Here is a 25,756-nt window from a genome sequence, read left to right as displayed (position 1 = left end):
CCCCGCCTCGCCCCGCCGGCTTCCCACCACGGCCTCTCTCGGCGAGGAAACTCTGGCCTCCGCTTCCTCCTCCTCCGACTCGGACGCCGGCGGAGCCTCCCCGCCCCCGCGGAAGAAACCCCGAGCCTCGGCGGCGGAGGGAGCAGGAGAGCCCGGGGCTTCGGCAGGCAGAGCAGGCCTCTCCCCTCCGTCCTCGTCGTCCTCGTCCTCGTCCTCGTCGTCGTCGTCCTCCTCCTCCTCCTCCTCCGTGGTGGTGGTGGTGGGCCTGCCCCCGGCCGCGGCCCCCGCCGCCGCCCCCCACCGAAGTAGCGGCCACAGCCTGGTCAGCGGCGGCATCATGCAGGCCAACGGGGCAGGAGGAGGAGGAGGCGGCGGCGGCGGCGGCGGCGGAGGGGGCGGCGGGGGCCAGGGACAGACCCAGGAGCTGGCCTGCCTGTCGGCCCAGAACGGGGAGTCGTCCCCGTCGTCGTCGTCGTCCGCGGGGGACCTGGCCCACGCCAACGGGCTGCTGCCTTCCGCCCCCTCCGCCGCCAGCAACAATAGCAACAGCCTCAACGTCAATAACGGGGTCCCCGGCGGGGCGGCCGCCGCCACCGCCGCCGCCTCGGCCGCCGCCGCGTCCTCGGCCACCCCGGAGCTGGGCAGCAGCCTCAAGAAGAAGAAGCGGCTCTCGCAGTCGGACGAGGATGTCATTCGGCTAATAGGACAGCACCTGAACGGCCTGGGGCTCAAGTAAGTGTCCTCTCCGGGCGGCCGGTGCGGACGAGCCAGTGGGGGGGGGGGGGGGGGGGAGGGCGGGGGGGCGGCGCGAACGGGGGGGGGGCCGGGGACTCGTCTGTCGGTCCAGACAGATGCGGAGTGTGTCCGGGTGCGGGGGGAGGGGCGGACGGAAATAATGGACCTCGGAGGGTTTGTTTTTCGAGTGTATGTGAGAGGCGTCTTTGTGGGACAGCCCCCCGGCCCCCCCCCGCCCTGACGGACACCCCCGGGCAGAACACCAGCCCGGGAGGACAGTCCCCTACAAGTGTTCGTGGGAGCGGAGGGGCCGGGACGCTTGGGAGGGAGGCCGCGCAGGAAGCCTGGTGGGAGTGGACGAGTGGAACCCTGTTGTCATTTGAAGGCCCTTGTGTACGAGCAGGAGGCCTGCCACCAACTGCCCCAGGCCCCGGTTTCGGGCCCAGAAAGCCATTGCCTGTGAAAAAGGGACAGCTGATGTGCAGATTCGATGCGGGTGGCCTTGCAGTGCCTAAAGCTGGGTGAAGGTGGACAGCGACCTGGGCCACAACCCACCGGGCCGTGTGCACAAAGAAACCCTGCCCGGGTGGAAGGTGGGGTGGGTGGGGGTGCCCTGGACGGCAGGCCAGTTCCGCTTGGAAGCAGGGGCCCCAGTGAGCTCTGGGCCAGCCCAGCTGTGGTTCTGGATTCATAGATTTGTTGGGGGGTGGGGGGACACTTTCTAGAAGTGACTTCAGTGTTCTGATTCTCTGGCAAAACGCACGGAGCTGAGCAAGAAAGCATCGAATCATAAACACAAACATGTAAAGGAGAGAGTCTCAGGTATCGAACTATCTGATGAAAGAAACTACATTTGATCAGTCTTTTCAGCTCACAAAGACAAACACGTCTTCGAAAGATTTCACTTTGTTCCCTGAGGAAAAGGATTAGTATGAAAACAGATTTTGTAAATGTGAACAGAGCATATTACTGAGACCAGAAGCAAGCTGACAGCAGCAGGAGGAAATAACTCGTGACTGTTTGGAACCTACACCATAGTAAATTTGCTATTTTTAGTAGAGCGAGAAAGAGAGTGATTTTTGATGCTGGATTTATTTTAATTTTAAAGAGCGACCTAGTAGAATTTCCGTGCGAACGTAATATCTGGATGTAAGGCCCTTCCTTCCCTAACCCAGGTCGTCCCGATCACCTTATCTGGAGCTGACAGTTTCTGTCTCCTGAAACGTTGTAAGGTGGTTAGTCTGTCCCTCCTGGGTCTTCGTTTATTTGACCCGTCTGTTACGGCACGTCTTTGGAGATTTCATACTTTGCTAAACTGCTGAGGAATTACGTGGTAAAAATCAGAAGAACTTAACTCTAATTCTGGTTTCAAGAAGGCCTTTAACTTGACATAAGCACAGGAAGGTGGCAGTTTAAAAATGCAAGTTTGGTGACCCAAGCACATTGAAAAGCTCTTTCTTTCTTTCTTTCTCTTCATCATGAACTTAGCTTGAAAACTTCCGCAACTGTTGTTATGGACGTTAGTGTATTTAGAAGGGTAAACCCTAAAGTTGGCCAGGTCTGTTTACACTGTATCTCTCCTGCAGCCAGACTGTTGATCTCCTCATGCAAGAGTCAGGATGTCGTTTAGAACATCCTTCTGCCACCAAATTCCGAAATCATGTCATGGAAGGAGACTGGGATAAGGTAAAGTAGGGCATATAGAGCTGTGTGACTGCTGCTAAAATTATATATTTGAATGTTCATCCGGTGACATCTCTGTTTTTCTTTTATACCAATTTTTGCAGGCAGAAAATGACCTGAATGAACTAAAGCCCTTAGTGCATTCTCCTCATGCTATTGTGGTAAGAGGCGCACTTGAAATCTCTCAAACGTTGTTGGGAATAATTGTGGTAAATACACTTTTGTTCTTAGTTTCACATTCATGCTTATTTTAGTAGGTTATTGATAATTGTAGGCTTCTGCTACCTATAAAAGATAAAGCCTAAAAATTGTTAAATTTTGCATAGTTAAGTTTGTAAACTGCGATGAGTGTTAATGATTTAAAGTTTTGAGTTTTATGTCTTGAAAATCGTGTTTAATGTCTTTAAAGTCATGTTTAATAAATGTGTCGTTTGAACCTAGTTTATAAATTAAGCTTCTACAGAATCGATCGAGAGGTGTTTGTGCTCTCGGTGCCATTAAGAACAGTTTTATGTGGAATCAAACATAAGTTCTACTTTTCTATTATCTGTACTGAACGTACCAGCAAAGGAGATGTATCCTAAGGATGCAAAGGAGATCTATCCTAAGTAGCTGGTACATTGTCCTTTTTTTTCTTTAATCTTTGGGAATAACAGTCCATTCAAGCCAGCTCCTTCGGTGTGCTCACCATTTTCCATTCTTGCAGTCGTGTGAACTGACAGTGTCTGAGTTGGTCACTGTATGTATATCGGTCTGGTAGGGGGTTTGTGAGCAGATCTGACCACGGAGCTCGGCTCACAGGCCTTCTTTCCCTGACGAGGTCACCTTAGTAGTTAAACTGGTTAGCCTCTCTGCTCAGTCTTCAGGAATCTTTTATGCTGAGAGGACCTTAATTCTTCTGTAGATGTCGGTGAGGGAGAGGAGGGGATAAGATGTTCTGAGTGGCTGTGATTGGAAACCATGGAGAATCAGCTGCAGGCTCCTGGCCTTTTAACTTCTAGCTGATTCATTTGTTGTCAAAAGCAGTTTCCTGTCTGGTGGGGGAGGGAAGGAGCACCAATAGGAAGTGAAGTAGGGAAACCAGCTGTTTGTTAAATATTAGTAAGTGACTACTGTTACCTTTTGGTTGTTGTTTTTTGGTTGTTGTTTTTTTTTAATTAGGCCAAACATTAATCTTTCTGCTTTTGTCTGTAAACCTAACAGGGTCTCTTATTTTTGTTTTTGGCGTGTGTGTGTGAATCTTAATTACAAAAGAGTTTTCAAATTCATGATATGATTTTATACAATAATATATAGTCCTAGGGAATAGATTTAAGGCGAATTAAAGGTACAAAGTATGAACAAATGTGGATTAGTTTAAATTGATGATCTAGTATACATGTTTTTGCTTTCAGTAAATACTTAAATATTAAAATTTTTACTTTTGAATCAGATGATTGATAATAAAATAACTCGTGGAATAATCAGTTCCCTGTCAAATATTAAAAATGAAAACAGAAGTTAAACATCTATATTTAAGAAGGTTATAAATTTTCCAGCAGTTATAAGTTTTCCCCAGTCATTATGTTTGGGTTTTATCAAAAAAAAACCACAAAACAACCAAGTATATTTTAATGGAGCAGTTTCTCATAAGTGATTAGCTCTGGCAGAATGGAAGATAACCCTGAAATAAAGACAAGAAATATAAGTGTGTGAGTTTTGGGGAGATTGTTTGCCTTTTGTAAGCTTTGCTTCAAATTCCATTTGTGATTTAGTAGTGAAATTTTTATAGGCTCACTTCCTATTTTTTTCTTATAGAAATGTGGGGCTTGTGTCTTGGATTTAGGGTATGACTGTCTCATTTGAAATCTTCATTAGAAGCAACATGCAAACTCAGGAAAGGTAGTTGTAGATAATGAGGAGGAATCCTTTCTTTTTACAGCCTGTTCGGTCTGTAGAACGTTCTAGGATCTAATAAAACATGAAGCTTAGATCTCTGGCTGAGCCTCACGCCATCAAACTTTTTAGGTATTTATATGAAGAGAAAGGTTCCAGGTTTAAGATCCAGTTCAGCATTTTATCACCCTTCGAGTCTGTGTTCAGATTTGCTCCTCTCCCCGCTCGATCTCCAGAAAGATCGTCTAATCCAAGCGTGGTTGTCATAATGCCATGGAACACAACATGGAGCTTTCTCTTAGCGTCGTCATTCTCACTGTATGCCCAGACACGTTTGATGACTTAGTCTAGGCTAACATTGTATTTTACTTTTTAAACTTTTCTTTCAAATTTATTTATTTTGCGAGAGAGAGAGAGTAAGAGCATGTGGGAGGGGCAGAAAGAGAGGGAGAGAGAGAATCCCAAGCAGGCTCCGTGCAGAGCCCGACTTGGGGCTCAAACCCACAAAACCGTGAGAATCGTGACCTGAGCCGAAATCAAGAGTCCGGCGCTTAACCCAACTGAGCCACCCAGGCGCCCCTGTATTTTATTTTTTAAGCTCAAATACTTTTATTCACCCAATCTACTCCCTGCCCGCCTGCCCCCCCCCCCCCAATACCATATTTCTGAATGCTTTCCAGTCAGATGATACCAGAAATAGCAGAATTTGCTCTGGACTTTCTGGAAAGTGAGCTCATGAATCAACATTTTTCATTTTGGGTTCAAATATGGTTTGATACGTTTGGGGAGTTTGGGTTGGTAGTAGAGGCCAGTAGAATAGGAAACTCGGTCTAAAAGTTTTATGTATTTTTTATTGTATAGAAATGTGCTCAAGAAAAGTGTTCAAATGCTAATTGGAGGGACAGAGATTAACTAGTGTATTTTAAAGTTAAATAGGGAGGGGTTTTGAAAGCCATGGTTTAAATAGAATTCATTTCCCCTTTCCTCTGAGTCATGGTTTAATTGCTACGACTTGGTTATAACCTTATTCCAGAGTTAGTGAGAGGCACTCCTGAGTTAGCTAGGAGGCTGCCCGGGATAACCAGACTTCCTGTGCAACTTCGGGGTTTTCCTTCCCGTTGAATGGTGGGAGAAAAGAGTGAAGCAGCCCCGATACTGGGTGGGCCGAGGGGGGCGGGGGGGAGACAGGGTTTACCACGTGGAGCTGTCCCTTATCCATTTCTTTCGTCAGATGGTAGAAGGGACAGAGACTCCCTGGGCGGAAGGGCTCTGAGAGATGATCAGAGGACAGAAATAATCTCTCACAGAGGTCCCCCTAGGAGCTGGGAGACAACAGAAAGGGGAGCCTGTTTTCTCAGTCTCTTTCTTTCTTCATTTGAGAAGATTGTGCTCTTAAAGCAAAAAAAAGTTAATAACGCTGTCTCCAGCTCAGCAAACTTTAGTTTTGCCGAATTTTTTAAAACTTTTCTGGTAAATAATTAACATCATTGGTGAACGATGTTAATTTTCTTGAACTTGTGTTTACAGTTGTGGGAAGTAAATTGCAGTTGTACTCTTCATCCTTCTCATACATGTCAAATACAAATCGAACTGATTTTTAGGAGAGTAAATATTTTCTCTTCCCACCAAATCGCTCGCTGTGCTTGGCCAGCGGTGTGTCACTCACCACGCCCGCCACCAGGGTTTGGTGCCCCTGCGAGGGTATTCTTTGTCTCAATCCGGATAGAAGGCCTCCTCGGGTAGTCTGTGCACTGCCTGTCTGGCGTGCCCCGTATGTACAGGGAATGCGTGTTCACACCGGCTTCTCCGACCGCGTCCTCTGCCTGTGTCCTGTGCTGCCTCTGCCCCTTAGGAAGAGAGTAACATCGTATCACAGGCTCTTGGTGGCAAGATAAAGGGGAAACCCCACTTGGGGCACTGTCCCTACCTACACTGAGCGGGGGTGTGCCTGGAACCTAATGATGGATACCCAAAAAATAAAGATTCGCTCTGAGTGCTAACAAGTAATTTTCTCCAAATTTCCAATTGCTGAGAAAATTTATTGAAGAAATCAAGTACACATACTATTGGCCAGTTCCATGTGGCATTTAAATGAAAAATTTTGCAGCTAAACAGGATTCTCAAGTTTAATTAGAAACACTACGTGAAATGAAACTTCTAACAGCAGATCGATAAATGGAAATCTACATTTCATAGAGGTTTTTTTTTTTTTTTTTTTCTTTCCGGAAGATAAAATGGTGAGAATATCCAGGATAACTTCAAATATAAAAGTCTTTTAAGTTGTTCTTTTGGTTTTTGTCACCTGATGGACTTCAAAGTATTTTTTTATTTGACACACAGAGGTTAGCTTTTGGCTCCATGAACAACACGCTTTGCAGGGCATCTTGGTACTGGTCTGTCTCTGAAGCATTCACTAGCCAGTCTGACTTTTAAGTGTAAAATTGGGTAAGGGTAAATTCTAGAGTCGTAGGAGCTCATGTTACAGTTTGAAATTTTTTTCATCGTTCTTCAGTTACAGGTTGAAGTTTTAGATGATCACCAAATATATGCAGTATGTCTTATAAACGATGTGTCTAAATGTAGGCCTGACTAAATGACAGGGTTTGTTTCGTTTACTTTCGCTAGAAACCATTTTTCTAAGCTTGTACGTATGCCTTTTTTCTGAATACTGCCTAATAGAAAACCGTGTAGGGGCGCCTATGGGTCAGTCGGTTAAGCGTCCGACTTGGGCTCAGGTCACGATCTCACGGTTCGTGGGTTGGAGCCCTGTGTCAGGCTCTGTGCTGACAGCTTGGAGCCTGGAGCCTGCTTGGATTCTGCGTCTCCCTGTCTTTCTGCCCCTCCCCTGCTTTGTGTCTCAAAAAAATAAATAAACGTTAAAAAAAATTTTTTTTTAATGTAGGGAGGCTCATGGTACCCTTAACTCTGTGAAGAAATAATTTCACTACACCATTTTTGGATAGCAGTATATAAATAATGTTTTCACAGTAAGCCTCTTACTGAAGAAGAAGAAACTATCGTTTGGTTTTTTCTTTTAAGTAGATTTAAAATCTTTGCCACCGAGTCCCTTGGGGTCTCGAATATGACTGACGTTTTCTGCACCTGTGGCATGCTCAGGCGCCACAGGTAGAGGTGACAAGAGAGCCCCTGTAAGCAGGGGTCTTCGATTGTAGAAGATTCTCACCTGGCTGCTCATAAGTATCTCTTTTCCAGCTAATAATAGAGTAAAGGGACATTAAAAAGAATTAGAACCAAACTCATTCCAGAAGAAACTAAATGTGAAAGTGCTTCATAGTAAGCTGGAAGCGGTTTGTCATTTTGGGGGCAAAGAGCTGATAATTGTCTGCCTCCCAGTTCAGGGCTTCAAGAGCTCTGGTTGTTACCAGTCCCCAAATACAAAACTGGAATCCTTCTGTAGACTTTTCAGGTTAGCTTTTTTTTTTTTTTTTTTTTTTTTTTTAAGTTTATTTACTTTGAGAGAAAGAGAACACGTGAGGGGCAGAGAGGGAGAAGGAATCCTAAGCAGGCTCCGCAGTGTCAGTGCAGAGCCCAGCTCGGGGTTCGAACTCACGAACTCCGAGCTCATGACCTGAGCTGAAAGCAAGAGTCGTGTGCTTAACCGACTGAGCCACCCGGGCGCCCCTGCATTGTAGTTTTTAAATGATTTCCTCTGAGAACCAGTTTTTCTGTCTTTTCCAAACTTGTTGCATAAAACCCCCTAATGCAATTATAAAAGTCGGGTGTTCAAAACAAATTTAGAATACTTGGAATAGTCCTGAGTTTTCACAAAAGAAATAAAACTCTAGGTGAATGTTTTAAGGGCAGAGTTCGTGTTTTCCTGTGTTGATGCGATGGTCACTAATGGCCTCACCTAATCTGCGATCGTGCGTCGAAAGCAGAGTTTTATTGAGATGTGGAATCGCGCAGTCACATTTCATCTGCTGTGACTCTGTTAACCCGAAATGTTTGAGTCATCGTAAAGCTTTATGAAAAGTTATTTTCAGAGGGCATAGTAGAATGGTTTCTACTGTTCTGTTTAGGCACAAACATTTTCTGAAACTTCCGTCAACTTTTTTCCCCTGACTGCTGCTTTCTGTCATGTCAGAGGATGAAGTTTTTGCTGCTGCAGCAGAAGTACCTGGAGTACCTGGAGGACGGCAAGGTCCTGGAGGCGCTTCAAGTTCTGCGCTGCGAGTTGACGCCACTGAAATACAACACGGAGCGCATCCATGTTCTCAGCGGGTAAGGAGGCCCGGCCTGAGCCAGGCCGAGGAAGGGGCCGCTAGGGCTGGCAGGGGGCCGCTCCCGAGTCCCTCTTCTTAACGGCGTGCCCGCCTCTGGAGATGGCTGAACTCTTGGCCCGTGTTCGTCTGGATAAACTCACTCACGTGTCCGAGCTCTTGTCGTCCTCACGGGAGGCTCTGGGATCAGCCACGCAAGAGGGTGAAGGAAGAAGCGCGTGTCGCCATTTCGTGGTCTCGCACGAGAGCCCCGTGGCACGACTGTCTGTGAAGACAGTAGGCAGCGAGGCTTCCGGCGCGAGGCATCAGACGTTTCTGTTACCGTGTACCCGTCGCGTCCCAGGCCCTTGCCAAGCGCCCCACTTGAGCCTCGCGTCAGTCGTGTACGTGCCGGGGGGCCGTGGGGCTTGGATCTGGCCCCCCTTCCGTTCGCGCACACGCTCTGGGCCGCACCTTCAGGTGCCTTCTGTGCACGAGGCTCCCGCTTCCCCGCGCGTGTCTCTGGCCTGCCTGACGTCTTCGGGGTGTCTCCAGGGTGTGTCGGGTGAATGCTCACAGCAGAGTTCTCCAGTCCGCTTGCCCCCTCCCCCCACCCCCGCTCTCACTTTCTTGCCTCTGTAAACGGTGAGACCTTCTACCCACTCGTCCAAACAAAGCCCAAGGTTCATCCTTGCGGGTGTTTAACCCTTTCACTCCGCTGTGTGTCGGCCTGACTCTAAAACATACCAGATCTGTCCAGTTCTCTCCGTCTCCTCCATTTCTACCCTAGTTAGTCCACACCAGCTCTCCTAGAATGCTCCCGTACCCTCCTCATGAGTCCCACCCTATGTGTTCTTGCTCCTCTAATGGCACACGGTTCACACAGCAGCTGGCTAGATACAGAAGTAAAACCGTACATTAAGTCATTTCTCTCCCTTTCTTAAAATGCAGAATCTCTGCTTAAGCCCACGCGCTTGCTGATCCTTCCCTGCCGTCTTTTCCTCGATCCATTGTTCCTTAACTTGCCAGGCCACTTACACTGCCTGTTCCCTTTATCTTAGATGCTCTTCCCCTGATCTTTCCGGAGGAGCTACTAGTTGCTAGGGTCCCAGCCCAAATATCCTCTCCTAAAACCACCCACCAGGTGTTCTCTGTCACATCACCGTGCTTCATGTTTTTCTTCATAGCAGTTTTTATTGTAGGACAGGGCCCCAGCATCCAGGACAGCATTGACACATGATGAGGTTCCAGATACAAAATGGTGGGTAAAAAGGACGGACCCAGAGAGGTATGGGGTTCATTTTAGGGTTTTTGAGGGAAAGGAAACAACGTCAGAGAAGCGACGTAGCCAGTCCAGGATACAGCTAACACACCACCAAGAGCCGAGCCCCAGACTCCGGCTTGACCGATTCTAGAGTCACCGGTCCACACCCGCTGCCTCTTGAGATGGTGCTGCTGCTGGATGTCCTACAGTAGCTGACCGCTTCCTTCCTTCCGTTTACCTCTCCGATAGGGGGTCTGGTTTCTGTGTCAGCTAAAGAACATTCCCATGACGAGGTTTGTCTTGTCTGGTCACAGAACACGTGACTTTATCACATAGCCTTTATTCCAGAATGATCTTAACCCAGTGTGTCCCTTGAGTGTTTCACATAAGGAAATGGCCCAGAGATGGCCAGGTGTGCACTTGGCGTTCAGACCCATGGTTTCTTCCTCTCACCCTCTCCTTCCTTTCAGTTACACTCTGTGGTTTCCCAGAGACAGGTTCATTTGAAATCTTAAAGTATAATGTGTGTTTTCTCTTAATTTTTTTATTTTAGAGAGCAAGTCGGGGAGGGGCAGAGAGAGACTCCCGAGGGGGCTCCACACTGTCAGCACAGAGCCCGATGCAAGGCTCGAACTCAGGAACTGTCAGATCATGAGCTGAGTCAAAATCAAGTCGGACACTTAACCGACTGAGGCTCCCAGCAAAGTAAACAATTTTTCCATAAAATTATCGATGATGCATTTTACTCCCAAAAACTCATTTTAGAAACCAAAATTTTTATGATATGTGGCTGTTTTTTATAGGGTATTTTGAGTCAAACTACTCATGCTATTAAAGTAGCTAAGACACCGTATGCTAAATGGCAAGAGAGCGAGTAGGTCTGCTCCTGAGGAAGAAGGGCCTACGTTACTGGCTGCTAAGTACAGTTCAGAAGGAGAGGGCGCGGCGCTCCTGTTAACTGGGAGGTGTCGGGTGTTTCTCTCATTTAGGAAGCTCTACCTCCATACCGAGTAGTGGACTGAGTACTTCGAGTACTCCCTCTTATTTAATCCTGACTTCCTTATTTAGCGCCCTTTTTCCAAGTGAGAGGAACAGGTCCGAGAGCATCGTCCCAGAGCAAAAGCAGGAGGAGGGTCCCTTGCTAGGTCTGCTCACCGTGTCCGAACCGTGCCTTCGCTTCCCTGACTTTCAAAGCCCGTTCTCGTGAGAGGAGCCAGAGGCAGGTCAGGGTCCCACTTCCGCGGGGCCCTCCTGTGTTCTCCAGAATCCGTGACTTGAGCGTTCACGCCTCCTTTGGCACGCATAGTGAGCCGGGAAACGGTTCCCAGGTTTCCTGCTTTGGGGGCTCACGATACCTTTCACGGGATGACACAGGGGCGATTATCCGGTCGTTCCGTTTCTTGAGTGACGTCTGTGATCAGCTCTTGAAAGTGTGGTGTTGTTTAATTAACGTCGTGTAAATTGAAGGGGTTTTTTGGAGTTTTGTTTTACAACTGAGGAGCAGCTGAGTTAGCGTAGTATGTAAGAGCAGCATTTGCGGCTAAAAATGCCTGGGTTCATATCCCCTTCGTTTTTGCCTCTTACCTGAGCCAGTTCCTGAAGCTTTTCTGTGCCTTCCGTGCTTCGTCTGTACAAAGAGAACGCTAGCGCTCGCTTCGTGCGGACTGCGGCGGGATCGCGGCGGGCGTTAAATCAAGTAGTGCGTGGAGCGCCCGGAGCAGAGCCGGGCGCACAGGGAGAGCTGCACGTGTGCCCTGGTGGACCGTAACAATCTGCTAGTGGATGACACCATCGTTCCAGTTACCGCGCATGCCGCTGTCACACTGTGTTACGTTGTAGTAGTTCTGTCCGGGTGCCGAGTTGTATTAGTGAATTGGGTCCACCGTAGAGATTTCTTCTTGATGAGTTTCTCTTAGTGAAAATATAATCAACATTTTCCAATTATGTTTAATCCGAAGCAAAGGGTTTGGTACTCACTGCTTTCCCTCTGTCGCATTTTTAGCTATCTGATGTGCAGCCATGCGGAAGACCTCCGGGCAAAAGCAGAATGGGAGGGCAAAGGAACGGCTTCCCGATCCAAACTGTTGGACAAACTTCAGAGTAAGAAGAGTCTTCGTTTTTGGTTTCTGTGTTTTCGCTTATGTTAGAAGTAGATGCTGAGAATTGATTAGGTAGCCTTGTGTCTAGACGTACTCTTAGTGAGCAGTGAGCGGTAATGTAGGCAAGAAGGGAAAAATCCATCACGAAGCCCTTTAAACCAGAGGTTTCCAGACGGGGCCCCGGAGTCTGGGAGGTAGCTCACATCCTCAGGAGCCGTGGGGGGTGGGGGGTGCGGGTCCCAGAGCAGCTCTCCTCGCACCTGTGTTGCGCAGTCACGTTCCCGTTGAGATTTTCTTTGCGGGGGGAAGTGCTGTGGTTCGAGAAAAAGGACATAAACCAGACCTTTAAATAACTGTTTTTCCTTTTTAAAGACTTTATTGTACTTTTTTTTTTTTTTTTTTTTTTTTTTAAGTAAGTTCTACACCCAACGTAGGGCTTGAACTCACGACCCCAAGATCAGGGGTCACGCGCTCCACCGACTAAGCCAGCCAGGAGCCACCAAACTACAAGTGTTTTAAATATTTTGTTGATTTCAATAGGAAGGGCCATATTTAATTGTTTTCCTCAATGTTATAGGTAACTTCCAAATTAGCAGAAGGGTTTTATTTTTGCCACAGTTTTATACATAAACGATCTTTTTGCCCTCTTGGATTTTAAATCACTTTACTCTGTGTGTTGCACGTTGAGGTGCAGGAGTAAACATCCTAGGAATCGGGAAACCGTGTGGTCCGGGAGGGGTGAGGCACGGAAGGATTGGAATAGATTGGTGTCTGCATCAAAACACCAGTCCCCCTCCGTCTCTAGATTTCTAGATTTCCCTGCACGTGCGGTGACGCTTAGTTCCCTCGGGCGCGTGGTCGTCTGTACATTTTCTTTCCATCACTGCCTTTTAGGGGGAGGGGGGTTGGTGGTGGTGGGTTTGTTTTTTGTTGTTGTTTTGCTTTTGCTTTTGTTTAGTTTTGGAAATTCACATGCAAGTGAAAGCCCTCCTGGGGCACCTGGCTCAGTCGGGGAGCATGTGACCTCGACCTCGGGATCACGGGTTTGAGCCCTCCTTTGGGCGTGGAGCCTAACTTAATAAATGAATAAAGTTTTTAAAAATTGTTTAAAAAAAAATACAAGTTAAAGCCTTCCCGTCTGTCCCGTTTTGCGGCGGCGCCCCCGTAGCCGCTGACAAATCCTGATGAAGCCCACGTTCTGTCGCACCGCCCGCCACTGCTCCGTTCAGGGGGCCTGAATTATCGGGTCAGGGCCAGTGCAGCAGAGAGCGAGCAAGTGTCTTCAGTAAAAGGTTACACTGTCTTGGTGTTTTAACATTTACTTTCGTTTCTTGTTTTAAAACTATCTTCTCCTGAAGCCTACTTGCCGCCATCGGTGATGCTTCCCCCTCGGCGTTTACAGACTCTCCTGCGGCAGGCGGTGGAGCTACAAAGGGATCGGTGCCTGTATCACAACACCAAACTCGATAATAACCTAGATTCTGTGTCTCTGCTCATAGACCACGTTTGTAGTAGGTAAGAGAACAACTTCTTATGCTCTTACGTTCTGAAGTAGGCCAACGTCTTACAGACTCAGTACGGACTTTGTGAAAATGTTTTCTCTTTTGGAGTTTTGTCCTGTCGCGGTGAAACCGTTTGTCTCTGGTACCGCGTTCACGTTCACGAGTGGAGCTGGGATTACCGAAGCTGACGTTTCCGGAGAGACGTGCAGGTGTTTATGTAGTGACCCTCAGCTGGAGAGCGTGCTTTCCTCCTCTTGTCTGTGGGCGGGTCGCTGATCTTCGGTGTCCGGCCCTCCCGGTGAGGGCTTGTGAGTGTTGTCGGGTGGGGAGGCCACTGACCCAAGTGTTGGCCATCCTTGGAGGCCAGGACTCTCTTTCTGGACGCTGTCGCTGTTTTAACAGTGGCCCCAATTATTTCCTGCCCATAAAGATCATGGAAATACTTTGTTCCTAACGGTAGGTCTGCTTTTTAGTAGAACCTGGCCCCTGAACTAAACATGGTTGGAGTTAACAGGTGTTAACTTTCTGGTTTGGGTTTGTTGCTGTACCTGTCCAAATACGTAATTTAACCTGTAGGGATTGAGCCTCCACTTTTGATATTAGGAGTATTTTGACTGAAACTGTCCCTACTATTTTAATGATGATCTCCAAGTTAAAGCAGAGCTCGGGGCGCGTGGGTGGCTAGGTCGGTTAAGCGTCCGACTTCGGCTCAGGTCATGATCTCGCGGTTTGTGAGTTTGAGCCCTGCATCGGGCTCTGTGCTGACAGCTCAGAGCCTGGAGCCTGCTTCAGATTCTGTGTCTCCCCCTCTCTCTCTGTCTCTCAATAATAAATAAATGTTAAAAAAAAAAAAAAAACTTTTTTTTTTTTTTTTTTTTTTTTTTTTTAAAAGCTGAGCTCTAATTTTTAAGACACTGAAGAACAGGGGCGTCCGGGGGCTCAGTTGTGTAAGGCATCCACCTCCTGATCTCGGCTCAGGTCATGATCTCCCGGTTCGTGGGTTTAAGCCCCGCATTGGGCTCTGTTGCTGACCATGCAGATCCTGCTTGGGACTCTCTCTCCCTCTCTGCCCCTCCCCCACTCGCACACGTGTATTCTCTCTCTCTTTCTCTCTCTCAGTAAATAAGGTGCTAAAGAACGAATCTGGAAATATTTCAGGCTTCAGGAGGGAGACGATCTGGGTCTGGTGAACCAAACACGAACAGCTGTGCTGTGCGTGCCCAGTTTGTTTTGCCAAAGGCCCCTGCAGAAGCCCCGGTGCGGGCAGGTGGGGCCAGGGTGCGGATGGCGACGGGCTTTGGGTCCAGGAACCCGAACGTTGGCGCGCGTGGTCCAGGCATGCACAGAACGCTCTGTGTGTGGCTCGGTGTTGCCTCCCCTCCCCAGATGCAGTGGAAACAGGAGGCTGACGGTTGGCCTTCACCTAGCGGATAATGACTTGGTGTGTGTCTTAAACTTGCTGAAAGTGATGGATTAGAGTCCTTTTCTTTTTTCCTGTTTTACTGTTTAATGTTGTTCTTTAACTTCGAATTTCTAAATCTTTCAATTGAAAAGAGGTAGGAGATTATAGTTAAAAAGCGACATGGTTTCATCCTTCGCAGCTCCTGTGGGGAATGTGAGACCAGTGTTAAAATTAAAACTAAGGCAGTTGTGAAGCCAGGCCTTTCTAAGATTTAATTTATTGCTGAATATTGCATGAATTTGTTGCTGGCAGAATGCTATTTGCAGTGGCCTTTATGGTTTAAGAGGTGTCGGTGGGTGAAGGGCTTGCCTTCCTGTACGGAAACTCAAATCTGTGAGCACGGGACCTGCGTTTTTCTTGATGTCTGTAGTAGGACCTGTGAAAGTAAATGATGGAAAATGTTTAGTCTGACTTTGTCTTGCCCTCAGATCAGGGATCAGGCTCTTAGAACCTGCGTAGAAAGCACTCCTGAAGTTTTACGTGGGAGTGAAAGTTCATGCTTTTCAGAACTCACCGTCGATTGGAAGGTCTCCCCTGTAGTCTTTTAAAATCAAAATAAAACTTTGACTCTGTGCTTCTGCTACTTACCAGTGTGCACGCCACACGCACACACACACCTGCCTCAGAGTCTGCTGCTTAAGATAATTCCCTGCTGTGCAGTCACACCGTCTGTGTCCTTCACTCTTCAGATTTCTGCAGCCAGCACAGCCCCGTAACTGTTGCAGATGTTGGTGACGAACAGTTTCTTTTTTAAACCCAATGACTGCTTTGCAGACTCTTTGGTTTCACTGCTGGCTGCCGCTCGTTACCTGTGCTTTATTAACTGTGTTCCAGACAGTTTCTTTTGTCATCCCGCCTTCCTCTTCTGGGTTCTAACGGTGCCCGGGTCCAGGCAAGGGCTGCAGAATTCATCTCCTAAGCCTTGGACCTTAATACAATTGTGCGTGTTGCTCGAGTATCTTAAATGCAGCACGTCCAAAGTGGACTTCCCTCTCCTCTTCCTGTCCCTGAAGAGTCTACTCTTCCTCTTAACTTCCCTGTCTCAGTGAAGGCCTCCCGTCTGCCCAGATTCTCCCAGCCAGAACACTGGGAGTCAGCCTAGAGGGACATTTAGGGGTGCGTCTGAACGGCACCGGGGAGGGATGCGTCTGAACGGCACCGGGGAGGGATGCGTCAGGCATAACGTTGGGATACACGTCTTTACGGTGAGCTGTTCCTCTGTTGCTGAACTAGGAGAGGAAAACCTGGATTTGATTTAATTCCTACTATTCCCCTTTCATCTAGAGGTCTTCAAATGAAATTTTGCTGTCTTTTTTACCTACTCTACTCCCTTGGGGAAATAAGATTAGCATTGGAACTAGAAAACTGTATTCTCATAAATTAAATCTTAGCATTGAAATCTAAATACCGGCTTTTCTTTCTTCTCTGGAGGACAGAGAATTGATTATGAATAAGTGAACGGGAACTTGTAGAAGTCTTAATCAGCACTGAAGAGTTTTCTTTAGATCGTGTATTTGTATCTGTGACAGTGAATGCATATTTTTGGTTAAATTGGTGGGGTTTTTCACCAGCATCCAGTGGAAGGATGTTTCCATAGTTAACTTTGTAAGTGTTGAGTTTTTAGTAAAAGATTATTATGAAATATTTATAGAAACTTAAAATGTGAAGATTCAGTTTGATTAAAATGCTATACTATTCTCTTTTACTTGGGAAGGTGCAATTTTTAACACCGTCTTACATTTCTTTTTTAAGTTTTTTTAACATTTATTTTTTTTTTTGAGAGACAGAGTGAGCAGGGTGGGGGCAGAGAGAGAGCGACACAGAATCTCAAGCAGGCTCCAGGCTCCGAGCTGTCAGCACAGAGCCCTATCTGGGGGTCGAACCCACGAACTGTGAGATTATGACCTGAGCTGAAGTTGTACGCTCAACCCACTGAGCCACCCAGGTGCCCCAACGCCATCTTAAATTTTAAATTTACTTGAAAACTAAGTCCTCAGCTTTCACTTGTGTACATCTAAAATTAGGCTGTTAATAAACTGAGGGCTGTTTTTCAGAAATTATGTAACGATAAAAATAATGACAATTTAAATACTACTGTAATGACTGTCGGTAGTAGACTGGATGATCTGTGCCCTAAATTCTTACTATGAGTTGGTCCTTTTCAAGAACATTTTATTGCTCTGGTTTTAGATCTGTCATTTCACTGATCATGGGATCAATCTAACCCATTTGAATTATTGTGTATCTTATGCCTAAATATAAGGTGTTTCTCACTGAGTAGAAGACATCACTCTCAATTACTACCCATAAAGTGGGGGGGAAGCACTGTTGATATTGAAAGTACCCACTTGACTGGAATTGTATCCAACAGTGTCTTGAAAAATGCAACTTAAAAAATGATAATTGAAAGAAAACTGGTCTTGGAGAGTGAGCCATAGGTTTAAATCCCGATTCAGTTATCGGTCTGTGAGATTCAGTATTTGTCCTCTGAGCCTTACGAAGACGGAGATGTTTACTTGCCTTGCAAGCTGGTCTTGAGAATTAGCAGTACTATATGTAAAGTACGCAGCAGTGCAGGGCATCTAGAAAGTGCCTACTAAATGGCAGCTGGTATCGATTGTGTTTTAGATATAGAATAACCGTTTAATATTAAAGCAACTTATAGACAACCCGAAAGTTTAAAGCAGCCTGCCGATAGTCAAGTGCTACGGTAGATGGTCATTGTGTGCAGATAAAGAATGTTAACTTGGTTTTAAATCTAGATTACTTATCAGGCTGGTGAATTGATAAAAATATATTTTTAGATTCTAGATTCGTTGGGTAAAAAAAATAGGGAAAACCATTTTTCCAGACAGACTTAGAAGGTCGTCAAGTCACAGGGATGAACAGTACAGCACAGGTAACACAGTCCGTGTAGAACACACCTGTTGCGGTGATAACATAATGGTTGAGGCACCGCCACACGCCTGAAAGACAGTTTCTATCATAATGTCAGGTGTACTTGAGTTAAGAAAAGTTTCTCCACTAATGTGTACCTTTTTTATAATCTTACAGAGACCGTTACAGGGCCGTACTGTCCCCAAAGTAGTCACTAATTTATACGTGACCACTGAAACGTAAAGAAACTAAAATTAAAACTCAAGTTCCTCAGCTATGCCAGCCGCATGTCACGTGGCCGGGAGCCCCAAGTGGCCAGGCTCCGCGACTGGTGGGCTGGGTCCAGAGCCTTGCCAGGTTAGCTCAGGAAGCTGTCCGAGGTGCTGCTGCGGAGGTTGGAAAACGTCAGGAGAGTTTAAAAATGGTTCAAAAGGTGCTTAGAACAGTCATCCTTGTGGTAACTGCCTCCTCTTTAGGTTGGTGATTGTAGAAGTCTCTGCCCTTAGTCTAGAACAATCACTGCCGCCCCTGAGGTGCCCGCCAGAGCGTCAGGCGCCATCTCCCCACCCTGCCTTCACGGCCTCGTTCTTGGACTCCACCCTTGCGTACGGAGTTTCAGGAGGCATGTCCCCTTCCCTCTAAGCTTATGGTTGGAAAAATTGAGACTCTCATTAAAGGGGTTGCCCACTTTCTGGGAAGCTACCTGATACGTGGCCAGCCGCCGCAGCCCTTCCTGGACACCGCACTTCCTGCTCCCCCCAGCGGGGTATTAGAATTAGCGATCACTCGTGAGTATCTGTTGTGTTCCAGGATCTTGAGATGTTTTTCTCATCTTCGGCAGAACCCTGTTAAGTATAGATGAATCCCATTTTATAGATGAGGGAATGGAGGCCTAGAGGAGGTCAGTGACCTGCCAGACACGACAGCTTGTGACCCAGACTCTCTGATGCCTGTCGTCCTTCTGTTTGTCAGCCTACATCCTTCCCGATGCCGGCCCGCTCACAGAAACTTGAACACCTGATTGTTAATTTTTATTCATAGGAGTTGACTTAATCAGACCAAAAAATTCTCTGATGGATGCATACTTTTACTCTTTTTTCAATCTTGAGAACGGGGGTAAAAAGAAAAACTTGGGCATCGAAGGAGACTCTGGATTACTGATTTCCCCTGAGATGGCCTTGGCTGATGTCATTATAATCTTTTTCTACGTACTATGGAAACTTGATTCTCCAGATTTATAAGGACATTGATATCTCGTTTGTAAAGTTTCTGATCTCCACGCGGTTCTATCACTTTTTCGTTGTTCTTATTCTACTCTGCTTTGAACGAAGAATTACTTGTGGACCTCTCTGTTTTAGGAGACAGTTCCCGTGTTACACTCAGCAGATCCTTACGGAGCATTGTAACGAAGTGTGGTTCTGTAAATTCTCGAACGATGGCACTAAACTAGCAACAGGATCAAAAGATACGACCGTTATCATATGGCACGTTGATCTGGTATGTACTTTACTGCGGGGGGGTTCAGATGACAAAAAGGTAATCAGTGATGGAATCGACCGCTTGTTAGTGAATGAAGTGTACACACGTAAATGAGTTCTGAGCATTCTCCTCCCGTTCTTGTCGTGTCTTCCCTCTTGCTGTGCTGTCTAGATGATGCGCGTACACCAACAGTTCGTGCGCGTTACGTGCCGGCACGGAGTCCGTGCACGCGAGATCTGGCTTCATCCTCTGCCCACACCTCTTGCTTCCGTATGAGGAAACTGAGGCGGAAGTTAAGTGCCCAGGCTCTCAGAGCTCGTAAGTGGCGGAGTTAGGCTCAGATCCAGGAAGAGTTTCACTCCAGACCCACTGCTCTCAATGCCCCCTGCCGGTTTGTGTGCTAATATTTGATTTCCGGATTGGTACGGCATCCACTGTGTCACAAGTTAGGAGAAGACTTGTTACCATTTTGCCTTCCGAATCTCTTTTTTTAATTTAATTATTTTTGAGAGAGAAAGACCACAAGTGAGGGGGGGGCAGAGAGAGAGGGAGAGAGAATCCCAGGCAGGCTCTGCGCTGTCAGTGCAGTCTGACACGGGACTCAAACTCATAAACCGTGAGATCAGGACCTGAGCCGAAATCCAGAGTTGGATGCTTAACTGACGGGGCCACCCGGGTGCCTCTAGAAGGAAATATCTTTAAAAAAAAGAATCAGGCGTGCCTGACTGGCTCAGTCTGTAGCATGTGCAACTCTTGATCTCAGGGTTGTGAGTTCAAGCCCTGCGTTGGGCTTGGAGTTTATTACTTTAAAACAAAATCAAATTGGAGAACACACCTCGAGATTTGTGTACCTACTATGTGCTGTGAATGATGAAAGGTAAACAAGGCCTACCCTTGGCGATAAAGCAGGCGTTCTCGTTTTGTACCATGTACTACTCTGGAGGGACCCCCCCCCCGTAACATTTTTAAATGCATAAGCCAGAACATATAGGAAGCCCAAGTATGCTGAAATAGAGTTGTCAAGGTAGTATAGAAACAGATACAGTATAATAACGTGGTGCTTTTTTATTAACGCATTAAATAACAAGTTCTAGCAAGAGAGCTAACAAGTATCAGATTTGAAGTAGTGATGGGCGTCAGCGTTTCAAGATACCTGCAACAAGTAACGTGCTGTGAAAATATTTGAGATTTCTGTCAACCGCCACCTTATCCTTCCTAATACTCAGTATGTGAATGTCCCTCGTGTATCACCTGATGCCGCCTTGTTAATTGCCTTCATTCAAGATTGAAGGAAATACTGAATTTCGGCCTGCGGTTAGCGAAAATAAAGATGTGCACTTGTCCCATTCAAGTTCAGAGACCCCCGTTTCTGTTCCTGAATGACTCCTTGCAGACCACAGGTGAAGGAAGTTTCATGCAGTATGTACAAAGGGTCACAAAAGCGCAGGCCTGCCGCTCAGGTGAGCGCACCTAGTCTGACCTTGATGTACACGACATCAAGGGAGACAGGAAGGGGCAATTGGGGGCGAGAGGGACCTTACCTTGCCCTCCCCCACCTTCAAATAAGAGAATAGGGTGAGTCAGGCAAAGAGTGGGAAACCAGATTAGGAAAACAGCGTGGGGTCTAGTCTCGGCCTTTGAGTGCCATTCCAAGGAGTCGCGTTTCAGCAGTTATCTGCAACGTGTCTGGAAAGAAAGCACATCAGACTGTGCTTTATTACGTTTTCTTTTGGCAACGACGTGTAGCAGTTCCCACCGTTTGGCACGTATTTTCTGAGCACGTGCTCTCTGCGAGGCCTTCTTGCCAGCTCATGGTCATACAGTGTGATTGTTCTATACTGGGTGCTACAGGGCCTCAAAGAAGAAACGCCACCGGAGCTGGAGAGCGAGGGCAGAGTAAGACGAGTAAGTCTTCGGAGAAGACGGAGTAAACGGTTACTTAGACAAGCTAGTTACTACTGGCCCCCAGGTACAGGAGGACATGGCTGGCATCCGGGCAGTTCCGGGAAGAGGCTACGCTGCGGACTAGGAGACGAGGCTCATGATGTACGGAGCAGCCAGTCGAGGAGGATCTTGTACGCTTTGCTGGGGACTTTGGGCCTTCATGCTGGTATCACCCAGGGTGCTGTTGCCGGGACAGGAGTTCCACGTGAAGGGCTTTTGTAGCCAGAGTAGCTTGGGACATGCAGAATTCATGCTTTTGTTCCAATTTGAAATGCAGTGGATTTTAGAGTTTAGCACGATGGTATTTTATGTCAAGTACTGTCTGAAAAACTTGTAAGAAAGTTGGTGATCTTCTTGAGTGTGTGTGTGTGTTTTAATAGATAGAAAAAAGAATACATAGGGACCTTTGAGGTTTGAGTTGGTGTGATTCCAGTGCCTAAGTTCTTTTAACAGGTTTTCTTACCTTTGCCCCCCCCAAAAAACATTTTACTCATTTCCCCACCCAAAATCTAAAGCAGAGTTCAGTGGATTCCATGAACATGATATTTCCACTTGGAACAGGTTAGTATAGGGACGCTGTGCTCGTAATGACCTAGTATTAATATCCCCATTGATGTTTTGCGCTTTTTTTTTCAGGATTAATTAATGTGCATGAAACAATTCGTTTTTTAGTTACATACTTCTAGTTTGTCATCAGTTTAGAAGTGAATCTTTGGGTAGATACGAAGGACCGCCACGAATGAGAGTTTCTTGCTGGAAGATCCTGAGCCGGTCCAAAAGCCTAGACTTCCCTGTTAAATTATGCCGGAGACTCTCTGTTTTTGTACGGATCCCCACGCCTGTTAGCCTTCTCCCAGAGAGGAATCACAGGCAGTCGTAGTGTTACCTGGTTAGTTTTGTCAAACAACGGCGGTTTGGACAAGGCGATTGAATAAATGCTAGACTTAGGGTCCAGTGAAGAAACAAAGTACAATATTGGTCAGTTACATTTCTGGAAAAATCTCCCAACCTATTTTTATCGGAGTAGTTTATCAGACCCATCCCTAACTACTTTTGGGTCCTCGCCGTTGGAATCCTGCAGGCTTGATACTGGTCTCTATCTTTGACCAAACCTAAAACTGAACTCCTTGCTTCCTGCCCCCGTTTCCTGTTCCCACAACCAAAATGTACAGGTCGTCCCATTCTGTTGTGTGAGACCTCTTTCGGTCCAGACTTTTGTTTGGATGGCCTGTCTTAACTGTTAATGGCTGTGGTGTCAGCTCTTTATGAGTGTATGTTTCCCGTGTCCGTTCGTTCAGATTCACCTTCCACGTCCTCCTAGAGCCAGATGTTACATCCCGTAGTCCCCGTCCTAAGCCAGATGTCACGTCCCATAGCCCCCGGTTTAAAACTTGTCGGCGGCTCTCCTCTCACCCTTAGCCCGAAGTGAAGGTGCCCACTCTTCAGCCCTGTCACTCGCCACCTCCCCTCTCACGGCGCGGTCCCTTCCACATGGCTCACGCTAGGGCCCGGGCAGGGGCAGGCCTTCCACGTTCACAGACTTTGCACCCTTCCCTGTACCGTGGGGGTGAGGGGGGGGGTGGTAACCTTGGAGACTGATGAGGGTTACACGAGGCGCTGTTGCCAAACGGTGCTCGTCCTGCCCAGCCACAGCCAGAAGCTCAGAAGACTGTGGCCGCTCCTCAGTGTCACACAGAGAGGTGGCGGCTCCACTCACGCGCGTGGACTCAGAGGAGACTTGTCCACGGTCATGACGGCATTAGATACAGTAGCCAGAAACATGGAAACGGTCCCGTGTTGGTCAGCTGACAAGTGGGTACACGGGGTCTGACGTGTCCACAAATGGAGGATTTATCAGGGAGAAGGAACGGAATGCTGACCCCGGCTGCGACACAGATGGGCTCTGGAAACACCACGCAGACGCACAGAGTGAAAGAGGCCGATCGCAGAGGACGCCATATTGGATGGCTCCACTTGTACGAAACGTCCAGAATAGGCAGATCCAGAGAGACAGGAGTGGCTGCCAGGGGAGGCAGGTGGGGGCAGTAACTGCCAGTGAGTACGGGCCTTCTTTGTGAGGCCACGGAATGTTCTAGATTCACTAGGTCATATACTTTGAGAGGGTGGTACCTAAGTTGTGTCTCAAGAAAGCAGTTTTCAAAAATGAAAACGTAGCTGTGACTACACCTGCTTTCAGTGTCCCTGAGAGCATCACCAGGTAACGGCCTGTGTCCTTACGTTGGCCTCTGGCACACGGGGCCTGGTGCGTGGTGGATGCTGACTGGATGTTGCCGTGTGGACGTGTCTTTATGAAGCAAGCTGTTTGGGCTTCAGCTGGGAGATTGGTGAAATCTGTGAAAACTTCCTCAGAGTGAATTACGTTCTCAGAGTATACCCTCGCAGCTCATTGAAGTAGGACATGGACTCTGGGGACTCTAACCAAGTGGCCTCTTTCCCCCTTAGGACACACACCTGCTAAAACTGCTTAAGACTTTAGAAGGACACGCGTACGGCGTTTCTTACATCGCGTGGAGTCCGGATGACAACTATCTTGTTGCGTGTGGCCCAGACGACTGCTCCGAACTCTGGCTCTGGAACGTACAGGTGAGCGCGTTCCGTCCCTGCTTCGGCCCTTAAGGAAAGCCGTTCCGCACATCCACACACTCGAAACTCGACTCTCCCGTAGAGCAGAGCCATTCGGCCCCCTTAGCAAAGAGAATCCGTCGGATGGAGCCCAGGTGTCCGAATGTATAAAGCTAAATATCATGCTGAGCATGATAGAGTTTTGAAAAGAAAGAGGAATGAGTATTTTCAGGAATGGTGGACTTGACGCTGTTGACTGTGGGACTCTCCCCACCCACCCCACCCCCGCCCTCCCCAGAGGATGCCCTGTGGTTTCGTCGTTTGATGTACGCGGAACTGCCATGTGACAGCCTCCCTGCGGGGTCAGACTTCTCACCTGGCGGCCACACCATTGTCCCCTGGCCTGTGTTTGGTGTTCTCATCTAATCTGGGAAACAAAGGAAGTTTCAGCTCTCAGTAGTAAGCGCTCTGTTACTGTCTCTAAATGAAAACTTGGCCTTTATCTAGGGTCCCATTTTTTAAAAATTAGCATTAAGTTCCCGCCATTAATTTTGTACTATGTTTGGGAAACCTTATAGTTACAATTTGAGGGTTGTTTTGGTTTTTTTAACTTCCTTCTGCAAGATGGCTGGTTCGATGCCATTCTTTTCGCTTTTCTGACGCGAGGCCAGAGCGTGGTCCGGGCTGTGGTTTGAATGTAAAAATGCGAGCTGATGAGCTAGGCCTGGGAGTCCGGGGGCCTGGAAGTGAGTTGGTTTTTACTGAGAGAGTGGAGCTCAAACTCTGCAGAAGTGTGCACAGGGGGTACCCCTGAAGGTGACCGGCCACACACTCGCTCTGCTGCTGCCCCGGGCGGTTCTGTCACTGCTCACTTGCTGTTCATGTGTGAGACCCCGCTTTCTTAAGGAAAACGTTCAAAAGTGGAGGAATACAGCGGTGACCTGGGCCCAGCACCCTGGATTCGGCAGTTAACATTCCGTACATTCTGTGTGGACACGTGTGTGCTCACGCATGAGGACGTGCATACACACTCACATAGACCCCCACATCCAAAACGTTTGGAAGGAAATAACACATAGGATGTTTTATCCCAAATATTTAAGCACGTACCTGCTACAAAATAACGTTCTCCCGTATAACACGCGCTCCCGTCTTAACCTGACATTAGCTATAATTAATCCTCTAATATCTAACATTCGTTTCATGATCAGACACGCCCAGCGCCCTGCTAGTGCCATTTTTATCAAAGCAGTGTGCGCGCAGCGTGTGTTCGGGATCCGGTTCGGGGAGCGGCAAGGCACAGGAGAGTCCGTGGCTTTCTCAGCAAAACGGGCCTGAAGTGAATCTCCCCTCAAAGACCAAAGGGTTTTTTTCCGTCAAAGCTGTTTTCCCCCATTCAAAGGAAGACATGTCGTCATAACTCTACAGTGGTAGACTCAGGATTTATGGTGGCCACAGTCTTCCTGTGGGTCAGTTTTGAGTTTCTAGACGGTTACACGATGTTCTAGCTCGCCTGTTTGCTTGTGTGTTACTCAGCGGACCTGTTACGTAGTCCATTTTCACCTTATTCCTTTATATTTTTAGGTTGTTTCGTAATTACATACTCACATACGTGCTGTCCTGAGCGTAACAGAAGAAAAGACCATTTCTGCCTACAGAAATGTGTACTAACGTGTTTGTGACAGGAAGTGTGGAGGATTTAGCTGTTGCGTGTGTACTTGTGGTTCTAAACTGTTTCTCTCTAGCAACCCAAAAAGATAAGTAGGTGAGAGCAATTAACGATACGGGGGAAGGTTTTAACGTTGCTGGACCAGGGAAAATCAGGGAGACTTCTGGTTTTCTAGTTTAGTGTCCTCTTTGCTTTTATTACTTGGCCCCGTTTCCTGATCCTACACTTTGTTTTCACTGTTTTCTTTTTACTTTTGATTACCCATTTCTCACAGGAAAATTATGCCCATGTACTTTTTATTACATCAAGGGCAGCTAATCTCTCTCAGAGCCTTTCTAATCCATGAACAAAATGGAATCGAGAC

The 25,756-nt window shown here is 47.3% G+C and overlaps 1 protein-coding gene across 3 annotated transcripts in view; it reads left to right on the top strand.

Annotated features, from left to right (window-relative positions):
• Positions 1–6: 6 nt before the first annotated feature.
• WDR26 (WD repeat domain 26) overlaps positions 7–25,756 on the top strand; it is a 39,320-nt gene continuing 13,570 nt past the window's right edge. The window contains exons 1-8 of one of the 3 annotated variants that reach the window (XM_049633795.1): positions 7–732; positions 2,322–2,421; positions 2,523–2,627; positions 8,399–8,535; positions 11,780–11,877; positions 13,235–13,391; positions 19,076–19,214; positions 23,604–23,744. In XM_049633795.1, the coding sequence (XP_049489752.1) occupies positions 338–732; positions 2,322–2,421; positions 2,523–2,627; positions 8,399–8,535; positions 11,780–11,877; positions 13,235–13,391; positions 19,076–19,214; positions 23,604–23,744 (1,272 nt within the window). In that variant the 5' untranslated portion in view covers positions 7–337. The remainder of the gene's footprint in view (positions 733–2,321; positions 2,422–2,522; positions 2,628–8,398; positions 8,536–11,779; positions 11,878–13,234; positions 13,392–19,075; positions 19,215–23,603; positions 23,745–25,756) is intronic. The other 2 variants (XM_049633792.1, XM_049633794.1) reach the window with 2 other exon arrangements.

The sequence above is a fragment of the Panthera uncia genome, chromosome F1, assembly GCF_023721935.1.
Source record: "Panthera uncia isolate 11264 chromosome F1, Puncia_PCG_1.0, whole genome shotgun sequence".
NCBI lineage: Eukaryota > Metazoa > Chordata > Mammalia > Carnivora > Felidae > Panthera > Panthera uncia.
Note: the sequence above shows the minus strand (reverse complement) of the source record. Positions and strands in the feature narration are given on the sequence as shown.